At 47.2% G+C, this 15052-nt stretch overlaps 1 protein-coding gene across 9 annotated transcripts in view; it reads left to right on the top strand.

The window, feature by feature from the left end:
* MYO9A (myosin IXA) overlaps positions 1-5678 on the top strand; it is a 274327-nt gene extending 268649 nt beyond the window's left edge. For all 9 annotated transcript variants that reach the window (XM_032244686.1, XM_032244687.1, XM_032244689.1 and 6 more), the window contains 2 exons: positions 63-205; positions 991-5678. In XM_032244686.1, coding sequence (XP_032100577.1) covers positions 63-205; positions 991-1454 — 607 coding nt within the window. In that variant the 3' untranslated portion in view covers positions 1455-5678. The remainder of the gene's footprint in view (positions 1-62; positions 206-990) is intronic.
* Positions 5679-15052: the final 9374 nt, after the last annotated feature.

The following is a 15052-nucleotide window of genomic DNA, read 5'->3' as shown; positions in this document are numbered from 1 at the left end:
TTTCTGTTATCTTCCTTCCAGCTCCTATCAAGTGCTAACGGTTTCTTGATTGTATCTTACAGGGAAGAGCTAACATTTGAGATGCTTGTACTGGAACCCCGTGCCTCTGATGATGAAACCCTTGAGTCTGAGGCCTCCATTGGGACTGCTGATAGCTCAGAAAATTTGAATATGGAGTCCGAAGGTGCTATCCCTGAGAAATCAGGTAAGTGAACTTGGTAAACCAAAGACTCCAGATTTGTTTTGCAGAGGAGGAATAAGGATTTCCAAACTAAGACAAAGTCTTTTAAGAATACACTGACCATACATCAACAGTAACAAAGTCCTGAGGAATTTTGTCCTTCTAGCCATATAGTTTTAGCCTTCATCGTTTGGCATAACAGGCCCTTGTCACCACCTGGATGAGGGTAAGAAATGTAACTGTCTTTGCTACCTAGATTCCCGACTTCCATTCTTTTTTCCTGTTGTCTTTGTAAAGCTTCCATATACATTTGGGGGGTTTTTTTGTGTTTTTTTTATTTTTGTAATTTAATGTTTTATCCTGCATTTACCACAGAGAAAAGCCAATAATCACAATACATGTTGTCCTGCTGACCCATGACCCATTTTCTGAGGGTGGCAGGAATTTGGCCCCACTGTGAGGCGGGACTGTACACATGTACAAAAGAGGTGTTTAACTGAATGGCATCTCAGGGAGACAGAGAACTTACTACATATCCTGGCTGGTTTCTAAATGATAGTGACTGTTCTAGGCTTCTGCTGGTGGCATAGTCAAATGCCAGATTTCCTTGGGGATGATTCTGAAATGATATATATACAAATGGATGGTGAGCTCTCTTTGATTATGACTGTGCCCATAGTAGGTCAGCCTGGACCCTCCAAATCTTATCCCACCCAATTTCATGTGTGAACAGTGACACCTACTCCTTACATGATGATTTGCTTTAGAGGGAACTGTCATTTACATCTTTGGTCTCTGTTTCGCGTTAGAGAGAAGCTTAGCCCTTAGCTCCCTGAAGACAGCTGGCAAGTCCGAACCTTCCAGCAAGTTGCGAAAGCAGCTTAAAAAGCAGCAAGACTCTTTCGATGTAGTGGACTCTTCGGTGTCCTCCTTATGTCTGTCTAACACTACATTGTCTCATGGGACCAGAAAACGATTTCAGATTTATTCCAAATCTCCATTCTACCGAGCTGCCTCAGCTAATGAGGCCCTGGGAATGGAAGGACCATTGGGCCAGACCAAATCCCTGGAAGACAGGCCTCAGTTCATCAGCAGAGGAACCTTCAACCCAGAAAAGGGCAAACAAAAATTAAAGAATGTGAAAAACTCACCTCAGAAAACCAAAGAGACCCCAGAGGGGACAGTCATGTCTGGCCGCAGAAAAACTGTGGACCCAGACTGCACCTCCAACCAACAGCTAGCACTCTTTGGAAATAATGAATTTATGGTCTGAACTGGCAGATGTGTTTCCCTCCATGGCTGCAGAGTGGTAAACACATCTCACCTTTGGGTCTGTGTTTCATCACCTCGTTCACAATAGTCCATCCTAATTGTGGTCCTGCCTCTTTTCTAAGCATATGGCTACGACTGTATGTGCTGAATTCCTGGGCCTCCTGCAGAAGCAGAAGGGCCTCTTTGAAGCCTGCTGGGGATGGTGCCAGCTGTGCCTTGGCTGCTCTATTTGAATTGAGATTTCACTAAACAAAGCCACCTAGGGCCTGGGGATTTTGGTCAGTTGTAGTTGCCTCTCCCGTATCCTGTTTTCCCTTCCCAAAGGTGGGTGTTGAACTAGGCGGGATATTGTGGGCCTGAGGGAGCCTCTCATTTCTGGCATTTGAAGAAAACATATACATCTTTCTTAACCATGAAAGCAAAAGGTGTTTGGGTTTATTTTGGGATAGTTAGGAGCTGGGGTTGGATATAATTTTTTTCCAAAAACTTATAAACAAAAAGTCTGAGCCCTCTATTTTAAGATTTCTGAAAAAAACACTCCATGTTATATTCTGGGGAAAGCAAAAAAAAAAGTGGTTGTTTCCATGAAGCCATCAGAGTGTGTCTTAGCTCTCTCGTTATACAGTGAAGAAGAGAATACCTATTATTTTGTTTTTTGATGATGATTAATGTCATAATAATCAGTGCTGGTTTAACTCCTGTTTAGTTCCTGCCAAATACATTGCATGGACTGAAGTGTCAGTAGCCATACTGTTCTGTTTCCTAGTCCTAGGACCAGATTCTTCTACTTTGTTTTTTTAGTTTCCCAGAGACATGGTGATCCCTAAACTTAGGAAGGTTTCATCCTAAGCCCTTCAGGTTTTTCTCCTTGTATAGATCAAACCGAAAACCGCATATGAGCCTGTTCATCTGCTGGTGGATTCCCACCACAGACTCAGTCAAATAATGTGACCGTCTAGTCAGTTCTCCAGAAACTTTCACATACAGCCTTGCATGAATAAATGTTACAGAAAGCTGCCAAAAAATAAAAAGGTTTTTAATATAACCCATCTAACTTTTATCTTTTCTCAGACCATCAGTATTAAATATGATGGAAAAAAAAATCAAGGACTACTTGAAGCTATTTTTGTTAATATTCTGGTTACTGAAGTTTACTGTAAATATATATATGTATAGTAAGTATATTTCTTTTTAACTTTGTGCTTTCCTCCTTCCCATGGAATTTCTTCCCACAGATTAGGGGCCACTGGACAAGGGGGTGAGAGCCATTCATCCCTGGGTTGAGGGGATAGTAAGACATCATTTTCACCACTGGGTGGTCTTCATACACCTGAGTTATAATAGCATTTTAAGTTTCAATTAGAAATCTGTTTTTGCTATTTATAATATATGAAAAGTGAAACATGATAGCCTTTCTTAAGTATGTGAAATGTTTATTTTTAAAGTTACTAAATGCATCTTGTCTTGCTACTACATGCACTGCTCTGAAAAAGAGCCTTCACCATCTGTAACCTGTATTTTGGTTATTCTTCCTTTTCATACTTCTTTGAAGTTGTGGAAGTAGTAAGTCTTTAGTTAAGGCAGAGTCTCTCCTGTTACACAACACTGAACCTCATGCCATTGCCTCAGTGGTTACTGGCCAGCCCCAGAGGTTAGACTTGGAGCATAATTCTGAGTGGCAGCTAAAGGTAGCAGGAGTCTTACCTCTCCCTGCTTTGGGTTTAGAATTGGGCCAGAGAAAGGAAGCTCTTAAAATCTCCAGAATAATGACAGTTAGTGAACAAATGTTACGCTTTATATCCCATAGACATCTGCCACCTTGTTCTTCTTGTCCTGAGGAGTAATAAATGTTAAGCTTTTAAAAATCAGAATTTCAGAGACTCTCCTAGAGGAAAACCTCTCAGCATGGTGTGTCAGAGTGGGATTGCTGGTTCCTTAGCCCCATGCCGGGCTGCACAGTCTGTTTCAGTGTTCTTGAGAGAGTAGTGTGCTGCTGGGTATTGTTACTCTGCACTTGCTCCAGAATGTTGGTTAAATCCTGTATTTAAAAAAAAGATTGCCCTTATTGAATAATTTCCTGTGGCCCAGAGCAATGGCCAGGAGAACACATGTTGGCACAGGTTCTTCCTTCTAAATCTTTGTGCGGTTTTTTGGCAAAATGAGCGTTTTGGCAGTTAAAAAACTACTTACATAGATCACTTTATAGGAACTAGGTGATGGATGTTAAGAGACTTTATAATTTTTCTCAGGGACCTGAAACTCCAATTTGGGTAAAATTCAATTTAAAAAAAAAAAAAACTCGTTTTTTTTTGGTTGCTAGATTTGTGGATTTCTAGTGATTTAACAATCTGCCAGGATTGAGGTGGGTGAGTGAGGAGGAGAGAGCCACAAAATGGTAAGAGTGGAGAGCAGTGTGGGGCCCTCCCTTTGAGGGAAAGCCGTTGTTTACATAGGGGGTAATAGGCTTTGTTGGCCTGATCAAGAGATGAAGCCATACTCTTAAAAACCTTCAGAACCAAGTGCTGTGTCTGCATCCATCTGTTCTCACCGGCCCTCTACATGATAAAGTTAGGTCACCACAAAGTGATGCCACAGTACAATCCCTTACAAAGGTGTTTAGCCCTTATTGTGCATCACATTTGTGGTTCCATAGTCCTTCTCCCTTGCTTGTTTGCTTTGCTCTGCATGGCAGCAGTGTGGCAGCTCCCCATTTGGAGCCAGCACTCCACAATGCAGAGCACTCTAGTCACAGCACACATTCCCAGCCCCAAACAAAACCTGAATTTTCAATTCTTCCCATTAAAGTGAATGTATCCCTATAATTATGTACTTATTATTACGGAAAATGTAACTTAAGTAGAGAAGTGTCATTTCATTCTGTTACCACAAATTGAAGCAAATTAACAGCAAATACAGGGAGGATTCAGGGAGGTGACATGCTTATTTTACAATGTACTTTGTACCTCCTGCCATTTAAATTATTTTGCCACTCTGGGCTTCTGAAAACACAAAGGGCAGTATAGCCCTTCAACTATGAGCCTTGCAGAGAGAGACAGAAGGGCCAGAGGTCCTGGGATGGAGTACTAGAGACCCACCTTCTCATGCTTTGGAAACCTGCCAGAGTACTTACCCTGCTGGAAGGTTAATGAAGACCGTTCTGTGTTTCATAACAGTAGAGTTGTTTTCACCATCCAAGATAGAGGGTCGCAGATGTGTGCTGAAAAGATGTGGTCCAGCAAGGTTCTGTAGTCCCACCTCAGTGCCCGTGGGCTGTGTTTTTAACTGTAACTAATCAGTGTTTACCTTTCACAAGCACTTTGGTAAACTAGAGAGAAGAAAGGATTCTCAGGATGTGTTCAGAGCTGAGAGCGTTTTTATTTTAAAAAGAAACATACTCCATGGCTTTCCTCATCCTCCTCTCTTTTTTCTTCTTGGTGGGAAGCTGGACACAGGGCATGCATCATTCTGTATGGACAAATGTGTTATGTCCACCCATGCTCTTGTGACAACGCCCCAGCACTGTCCCCCAGTACCACGCTGGCCTTGGTGATAAAACTCCTTGCTATCTGTGGGAGTCATCTTTTTCTATGCCCTAGACTTCTTTTAACCACTTTTCTCTAGAATGACTCCCACATTTGATTTGATATTGAAAGGGTAACAGCAAAATGATTGTGGAGATGGATCTATTAGGTCTCATATTGATCCCTTGGTTGAAACTGTTTTCAAAAAAGCCCCAACAATGGGCCTGTCACCTTGCTAGTCATCCATTCTTAATGCCTATCAATCAGCCCTCTGAGGTCATATAAAAGTTACACCTTTTGAACCAAGTATTTGTATTTACTACGGGAAAGGTGTGGACTACAGATTAGTATTATATTATTTTAATGGATTTTAAGTAATTTATAAATATGCTGAGTGTAAATTTTTAAAAGACTATGTATTGTAAAAGAACATATCCTGTGAAATGTAACATTTTACTGTTTAATAGAATAATTCTATAAGAAGAATGATTTATCTCACCCATGGAACTGATTACATTCCGGATGCAATCAACAGGCACTTTGTAATTTCCTTTTTTTCTTTGTGGGGGGTTGAGGGGTAACAAGACATCATCTGTATAAAGTGCAGTTTGTGTCACTCAAAATATGCACTGTATGGCTACACAAAAGCAGCTTGATGAACAAATCACCCCATGGCTCATTAAAGAACAAAGCTTCCAGAAGCAGCAATATGTGTGGCTTGTTTTCCATCCATCCTAGCTCCCACTCCAACTTATTCCAGTCCAACTCCAAGGAACAGCAGTGACTTCTTAGTTACACTGATGATGTGTTTTCAGGAAAGGACTCAACCCCAGATTGACAAAGCACAGAAGTGGCAGTCCCTGGAACTCAAATGAATTCAAGTGAAGGTATGATTCAAGGTGTCATCTGTCTGTAGTGGATGCAGGTTGCTGGCTGTCAATAATTCATTTAATTGGTTTAAGGCTTAAAGGGCAGGAAAAGCAGTCTGCATTTAGGATCTTCCCCTAAATTGACCACTTGAAGTAGCAAGGTCGCTAATAGCGGGCTCAAGGATTTTCACTGAAAAGCAGAGCAACGCATTGCAGTAGAAACAAATTTTAACTCAGTTTGTCATTTTTGTTCTGCCACCAACTTTACTGCATGACTGGGAAAGGCTAAAGGATGTTAGTTTTCCTATCTATCTGGAAGTCAGTTCTCTTTCCCAGATTCCCATCTTTGGAGAACTCCTGCTGACCCTCAGGTTTTAGTGTAAAAGGCAGTTGTCCTGGGAAGTTTGCTGTAACCCTGTGAATTGAATTGGTAGCCTGTGTTGTCAACAGCTCTCAGTATTCACAGTGTCAGACACTTGCTTGTCTTGCTTCCAGCTCCTAATAAGAGGTGCTGGGCACTTAGATACTAGATGAAAGGATTGACCTAGGATCAGTGGTTTCAAAATGCAAAATCAGGTTTTTTTTTTTTTTTTTCTAGCTAAATATATTCAATTTTTATAATTGTGGGGTCATCCTCACTTCTTTTTGCATTAAATTTACATTTTTGCATTAAATTTATATTATACTGAAATATGAATAGCATTAATTGTTTAAAATTTCCTTAGTTGCCCAAAGAAAACCTAGAAATATCACTTATTTATTTTTTTGAGACGGAGCCTTGCTGTGTCACCCAGGCTGGAGTGCAGTGGCACAATCTTGGCTCACGGCAACCCTCACCTCCCAAGTTCAAGCAATTCTCCTGGGTCAGGCTCCCAAGTAGCTGGGACTACAGGCACGTGCTACCACGCCTGGCTAATTTTTCTATTTTTAGTAGAGACAGTGTTTCACTATGTTGGCCAGGCTGGTCCGAACTCCTGACCTCAGGTGATCTGCCCACCTTGGCCTCCCAAAGTGCTGGGATTGCAGGTGTGAGCTACCATGCCCAGCCGAAATCCATTCTTAAAACTTGCCCCTGAGATTACTGAGTCTACAGCTAACTATTGTGATTATGAAGACCTGAGAACAGAAAGGTATAGTGGGATGCAGGTTATAAAGAGACTAGAGCTTTGGTTTGGTTTCGTTTTTAAAATGCTTTTGCCCTAGAATGGGTGGGAGTACAATGTCTTAGAGCAGAGACATAACCATGAAAATAGATAAGGTATATGTAATTACCTGACTGTTGAATCTTGTAGGTGTCTCAGACTCTCAGTCAAGGAGTGTGTCACTTCCAGGTAGTCCCCACAGGCATTGTCTTAGGTGCTTAGGGTACATTAGTGAACAAAACAAAGATCCCTGCCCTGTAGAGCCTGCATTCTAGTTGGGAACACCAGTGATGTCCACCAGATAGAGACAATACCTGGGTTTGACTATCAGGTTACATTTGAATGAGCACTTCTTGGCATATTGAGTCTTTCCCAGCCCTTCCTACCTTGAAATACCCCCTTGTGGGTTGAGAAGTGTCTCGTGAATCTAAATCTAGCTTTATTTGAAAAGAAAGGCCCAGATAGTCCCACAGGGTCTACCTCTGTGGTGCTTCATAGCCAAAGACATTTCTGGCATTGAGAAAAAAAAAAAAAAAAAAAAAAGCTTTCAAATTATCTCCTCTCCTGACTGACAAGGACCCTAAATGCAATGAAAGAGACATTACTCATTGTAAGGCCGGTTGCCTTGCCGGGAGCTCGGACATGCCCACCCTCGCTGCACGTAAAAACTACGTCATTGCTCCGCGCTTGGCACCAAGCCTTACACTCAGCATCTGGCTTAGCCATGTAGCCTCCCCAACGCCCACTTCTGCACTTTGCACCCAGGTCTGCACTCAACACTAGACTCTGCACTCGGCACCTAGCCTGCCACTGGAAAACCCCACCAAAATTGTAAAAGGAGCCCTGCCAAACCTACCCAATAGCAGTTTGCCCCGTCCATGTCCTGCTCCCCCTGGGCAGCCCGTTCACCGGTAGTCCCACCCGCCTACCAATAGTAGCTTGCCCCGTCCACGTCCTGTTCCTCCACAACCAATCAAGACACCCTCACTCGCTATAAAACTCCACGCCTTGAGAAGTCAGGCATGACTTCTCAGGCCCCTTCCCCGGACCATAGAACCTCGCCCGGGAGCTGAATAAATTGGCATTTATTTTTCTTACTCCAGCCTAAGTTTCCTCATTTTAACTCGGCAATAACCCTTACATTTGGTGCCAAAACCCGGGAGGAGTTGTAAGACCCCTCCTGGGGGTAACTGACTCCTTCACCCGAGGCTGGACCAGGGAGCCGCTCTGCCATAAGGTAAGACTTCTGTTGCCCAAAGCCTTTCCTACTGCCTGCTCTGTGGACTCCCTGCTTGTAATTGTGGCCGCATCGGGGACTCCTCGTCTCTAGCCGTGGGCCCAGGGCCCTGGCCTCGTTCTGAGGACCTGAGCATAGAGGAGACGTCCCTACACTCTTGTCTTCCCCCGTAAGGGGTTTCTCAGGGCCAGGAATCTGAGGGAGACGTCCCCACCTTCCTGAACCCTCTCGTAGCCTCCGGTGTTCGGTGGTACGGCCCGGGACGCTGAGCCGCGCTTCCGATCATCTCCGCAGCAGCGGCCAAGGTTTGGGTAATCAGAAGCCCCGTTTACAAGCCCGGGTCCTGTCCAGGAGCAGAACCAAACCCCTGGCTTACAATCTCAAACTAGCCCTTTGGCAGGCAAGCTCCTGCCTAAATACTTTTGGTTTCTCTTCCTCATCCCGAGCAAGTGAGTGAGTAAGTTTATGTGTAGTCCCATGGCTTCATGGCTACGGGGCTTTGTGTGGGCCTCAACCCGCAATTCCACGGGGACGTCATAAGGCATAACGGTGATTCCCCTCAAGACTAAAAGTTCTGAGGTGACCAGGCCCGGGGGTTATATGGGTACACCTTAGCCAAGACGCCCTGAAACATCCCTTCAGGGACGTGGCCGGGAAGGCATCAGACTGGTCTCCCATCTGGGGGGCACCATCCTTTGTCTGTCAATACTATATGTGGTTTTGTCTTTACTGTAGATTTGCCAGCTTCATTACACTCCTGTTAGCCAATGTACAGTGGTTAAGGCCTGCCTCCCTTGAAGTAACAGATATTCTACAGTGGGTAACAGAGCACTGGCTACAGGGGACCTTCACTGAATTCTTGCCTCTAGAGATAACTCTGTTCTCCTTTTTCCTCCTACTCTTCTTATACCACTAAAACTTCACTTCCCAGTTCTGTCCCCTTACACTTCCTCTAATTCTTCCATGTGGCAGATAGCTCTAGCCTTGTCTCTTTTTATTTGCTTTCTTGTTATAATCATTGCAGCCTGTAGATTCTCTCAGCCACCACCCCCGGGAAAGGAGTTCTTCTGCCCGTGTTGGGTATAATACCCTTTCGTGCTCCCTCAAACTATGGGTAATCAGGAATCTCGCCCAGATCCTAGGTCGCCACTAGGATGTCTGGTACAAAACCTATCCAAACTGGGTCTTTCCATAAAAAAGAAAAGGCTACTGTTCCTCTCCACCGTGGCCTGGCCACAGTATCCTCTGGACAATCAGTCCAAGTGGCCTCCGGAGGGCACACTCAACTTTAATGTCCTAACAGACTTAGACAACTTCTGCCAAAGAAACAGAAAATGGGCAGAGGTTCCCCACATTCAGGCTTTCTGGCATCTCCGCTCCCACCCCGGCCTCTGCTCCTCTTGCAATACTGCTCAGGTGCTCCTGGCCAAAGACACCCCCAGACTGCCCTTGGCCTCTCCACCAACCTCCTCCTCCTGCCTTCTCTGACCCCCATCTGGCCAAAGAACTCTCCCTTCCCCCCGCCCGACCCACTAATCCCCGCCCTATGCGGAACCCCCAACCCCCTCCTGCTCCTCCTCTTCTGGGTCCCAACCTGGCCTCTCCTGTTAGTGCTCACACTTGCTCACGCTGTGCTCCCAACAACGAAACCTCTCTCCTTTGTCCCCTCCACGAGGTGGCCAGAGCAGAGGGTGTTGTCTGAGTGCATGTTCCCTTCTCCCTCTCTGATCTGTCCACCATTAAAAAACGCCTAGGGTCATTCTCCACCAATCCTACTGCTTACACCAAGGAATTTCGCTACCTCACCCAGGCATATGACCTAACCTGGCATGACACATATGTAATCCTGTCCTCCACTCTTACTCCAGATGAGCGTAACTGCATTCTCACGGCGGCCCAGGCACACACTGATCAGGTACATCTCACAAACAATCTAATGCCAGTAGGCGTGGCAGTGGTCCCCGAGGCCGACCCTAATCGGGACTATCAAACTGGCCAAGATGGCCACCGCTGCCGAGACCAAATGCTGCAGTGCCTCCTAGCGGGCATGCAGAACGCAGCCCAAAAGGTAGTTAATTATGATAAGTTGCGGGAAATAACTCAGGGTCCTACTGAAAACCCAGCCGCCTTCCTGGACCGACTAATGCTATGGTCCTCCATACCTGACTAGACTCGGACTCTCTAGCAGGGGCTACAGTCCTAGCAGCCCATTTCATCTCTCAGTCAGCACCAGACATAAGGAAGAAGCTAAAGAAAGCTGAGGAGGGCCCCCAAACTCCCATGAGACCTGGTAAACCTGGCATTTAAAGTTTCTAATGGCCAAGAGAAGGCTGAGGCCACCCGCCAGGCCCATCTACAGCAACAGGTAAGCCTTCAAACCCAGGCTCTTGTAGCAGCCCTGAGGCTGGCAGCTCACCAAGCGTCTGGTGTAGGGGACCCACCAATTCCTCTCCAAAAGGGCCCCTCAAGGTCCTCCCAAACTGCGAGAGTCCTGCCCGGGCCCTGTTTCAAATGTGGCGAGGAGGGACACTGGGCCCAACAGTGCCCCTGTCCACGTCCACCCCCTGGACTCTGCCCGAACCGCAAACGGGCCAGACACTACACGGAAGGTAGACTGCCCGTCTCGGACTTCAGGCTCACCCCCAACACCTCTACGTGGGGGACAGTCAGGTCCAAAGGAAGCAGTCCCTCCATTTGAGCTTCTTGGCCTCCTGGATGACTGACGCGGCCCAGACTTGGAAACCCCCATCACCCTTGCCGAGCCCAGGGTAACACTACAGGTAGCAGGTAAGTCCATTTCCTTCTTAGTGGATATGGGGGCTACCTATTCTGTATTGCCTTCCTACTCAGGACCTACCATACCTTCCCAGGTTTCGGTCATGGGAATTGATGGAAAGCCCTCCTGTCCCAACCAGACTCGTCCCTTAGCCTGTAACCTTGAGGGACACCCCTTCTCCCACCCCTTTCTAATCATACCCTCATGCCCAGTTCCCCTGCTAGGACGAGATATCCTCTAAACTTTAGGGGCCACCCTTCAACTCACTGGCCCCCCCACAGTGAACCCCATCCTCCACCCATCTCCTATTGCGACTCCTAACCAGTAACACACTCTGTCTTAACCCCTTGCCTAAACCCCCTATTCCCCCTGAGATAGTTAACCCCTTGGTATGGGATACCTCTAAGCCTGTAGTGGCCACACATCATACGCCAGTTAAAATATTTCTCAAAGACCCTACCCACTTTCCCTCCCATCCTCAGTTTCGCATCTCAGAAAACCACCGCCAGGGTCTAAAGCCTATCATCACTCGACTTTTGGCCCAGGGACTCCTTATCTCCACCAGTTCCCCTTGTAATACTCCTATCTTACTGGCCCAGAAGCCATCCGGCAACTACCGCCTAGTCCAAGATGTGCGCCTTACCAACGAGGCAGTGGTACCCCTCCATCCAGTGGTCCCCAACCCTTACACCCTACTATCCAACATTCCCTCCACTACCTTTCATTTTACGGTTCCTGACCTCAAGGATGCCTTCTTTACCATTCCCCTTCACGCAGAGTCCTACTTCCTCTTTGCCTTCACCTGGACCGATCCAGACACCAACCTGTCACAACAATTAACCTGGACAGTTCTGCCCCAGGGCTTTAGAGACAGCCCCCATATTTTTGGACAAGTCTTAGTGGCTGAACTTAGCTCTTGCCCCCTTCAACCCAGTCTCCTTCTCCCGTATGTGGATGACCTATTACTCTGTAGCCCCTCCCTCTCCATGTCTCAGCAGCATACTGCTGCTCTCCTTAACTTTCTTGGGTCTCGGGGATACCGGGTATCCCCCTCCAAAGCACAGTTGTCAGTCACCTCTGTAGTCTATTTGGGTGTTCACCTCACCCCCAAGACTAAGAGCCTATTAACAGACCGCCGGCAGGCACATCTTTCACTGCAGCCCCCAGAAACTGCTGACCAAACCCTCTCCTTTCTAGGATTTGTAGGATTTTTCCGTCATTGGATACCTAACTTTGCCATTCTGGCTAAACCCCTGTATGTGGCGGCTAAAGACACACCCACGGGACCCCTCTCCCATTCTGGGGTTGTAAAACAAGCTTTTAAAACCGTACAAACTGCCTTGTCCACAGCACCCCCACTCCGATTGCCACATCTTAACTGCCCCTTCCACTTGTTCACTGATGAAAAACAGGGAATTGCGTTTGGGGTCTTAGCCCAACCCCTGGGTCCCATATATCGTCCTGTAGCCTACTTATCAAAACAACTTGACCCCACAGTCAAGGGATGGCAGCCTTGCCTGCGGGCCCTGGGAGCGGAGACAGAACTTACCAAGGAATCCCTAAAACTTACCTTGGGCCATTCCATCTCGGTGTTCTCTCCTCATCAGCTAACCGATCTCTCTCACAAATCTCTGGCTCACCTAGGGCCCTCTTGCTTACGGGAGTTTCACCTACTCTTTACTGAAAATCCTTCAGTCAGCCTCCATTCTACCTCTCCACTCAACCCGGCTACTTTGCTTCCCCTTCCATCTCACTCCCCTCCGGCCCATTCCTGCCCTGAACTAATAGTTGCATTTACCAAACCTCGGGAAGGCCTGTCTGACTTTCGTCTTCCTAACCCAGACCTTACCTTTTATGTAGATGGAAGCTCGATAGTGACAGCCAAGGGACAACGAAAAGCAGCTTATGCAGTAGTCACAGATTCAGCCACCCTCGAGGCACGTCACCTCCCTGATGGAACCACATCACAGAAGGCAGAGCTCATCGCCTTGGCCCGAGCTCTCACACTAGCACAGGAAAAGCGAGCAAATATTTATACTGACACAAAGTATGCCTTTCTTATTACCCACTGCCACTCTGCCCTCTGGAAAGAGCGAGGATTCCTTACTACAAAAGGGTCCCCCATAACCAATGCTACCCAAATCTCTAATCTCCTGCAAGCCCTGTCACTGCCCAAAGAAGTCGCTGTCATCCACTGCTGAGGGCACCAGGCCCAGCAGGATGCCATCTCCCGGGGCAATGCAAGGGTGGATGCCGCCGCAAAATCCTTGACCAGCACCAGGTTTGCCCCCACTCTGGTCCTGTTCCTCACCACGGCCACGCCACTGGTATACTCGCTGTCAGAAAAACAGGCCCTCATAGTAAGAGGAGGAACCGAGTCTGATCAGGGCTGGATCTTCCTAAACAACAAGTTCGCCCTTCCACGGGAACAGGCCCCAAAAATTATTACTGAGATCCACCAATCCTTGCATATTGGGCCCAAGGTGTTGCACCGTTTTGTGCAGCCCCTCTTTTTCTCACCGGGTCTGCAACAAACAATTGAGCAGGTACACGAGGCATGTGTTACTTGCTCTAAGATCTCGTCTCAGGGAGGCTTAAAGCCACAGTTCCCACCCACCAGATGCGTGGCAACCTGCCGGCCCAAGACTGGCAAATTAATTTTACCCATATGCCCACTCACAAAAAACTCCACTACCTCCTCACTTTTGTAGATACTTTTTCTGGATGGATTGAAGCCTTTCCCACCTCCAGGGAAACTGCGAATACGGTAGCCTCCCTCTTGGTTCAGGGAATCATCCCTCACTTGGGCACCTGTAACCATCCAGTCAGACAACAGTCCAGCATTTGCAGCCCAGGTGGTCGGGCCCCCACATTGTCGTCTTAACCACCCCCACAGCCACCAAACTCCTGGGTCACACTCCGTGGTATTGTGTGTCCTGCCTCAAGCTGGCCCCTCAAAATGATCAATGGAGGTCCGAACCCTTGGGCCCCACTCGCCTCCGTCTCACCCGGGTCCCCTACCCATCGCCCTCTAACCCTCCAGGACCTCCTCTTAGTAGCTCTTCTAATAACTCCCCTTAAAGCCAAGTCATATGTTTGACGCTTCTACCTTCAGGAATCCTGGACTGAAGGCCCCGCAACCAAAACCCAATACCTTGCCCAGACTGCCAGCCCGTAGGCTGCCAGTCAGCCATAGCGTTCGAGTTCCGAGCATCAAAGTCCAAAATTCTTTACTCCTGGGGTAACGCAGCCCTATGCTTTCTGTATGACCAAACCCAGGACTACTGTCATTGGTGGACCACCACCCACGGTGGATGCCCATACAATTCCTGTGTCATGCACAGAATGAGAGGGGGAATACTTACCACTGACAGCGCAGGTAAGGTATTCCTTGCCATCTGCGACCCCTGGAATGGCCGCTGGGAAAAAGGGACCACAGGTAAAATCTACAACTCAGCTACAGATAGCCACCCTAGTGGCACATGGCTAATATTCCGGTCATATACCCGCCTCGTGCCTGTGGAAATAGACCAACTCAGCCGGTTAGGCAACACCGTCCTACAGAATGAGGCCACCTTAACTAACCAACTCAGACCCCCAAGCAACACTCCCCAACCTTTCTCCTGGTTAACTCTAGTACAGCAAGGTGTTAACATGTTAAGCTTAACCAAGGCCATAAATTTCACTAATTGCTTCCTATGTGCCTCCCTTAATGGCCCCCCCCTTAGCCGCAGTTCCCCTCCGGGCTGGGTTCAACCTGTCACAATCACCTACGGGACCTAGCACCACCTTAGCACGTATCCCCTTGTTCAAAGTACACTCCCAAAATCTCTCCCTGCTATGGGATGGCCAGCAGCTTCAGCCTTGGCTGTAACGCCTCAGTAAAAGTAAATTCTACCCTTTACGCGCCTCCAGGAGGATACTTTTGGTGTAATGGAACCTTAACCAAAGTTATAAATGCCTCCCTCCCCTTCTCCTGTGTGCCCGTCACTCTAGTCCCACAGTTAGAAGTATAAGGGCAGGCTGAGCTCTTATCCCTTACCCCACCTCCCCC

This window comes from Sapajus apella, unplaced genomic scaffold (assembly GCF_009761245.1).
Source record: "Sapajus apella isolate SASKATOON/1434 unplaced genomic scaffold, GSC_monkey_1.0 scaffold55, whole genome shotgun sequence".
Classification (NCBI taxonomy): Eukaryota; Metazoa; Chordata; class Mammalia; order Primates; family Cebidae; genus Sapajus; species Sapajus apella.
Note: the sequence above shows the minus strand (reverse complement) of the source record. Positions and strands in the feature narration are given on the sequence as shown.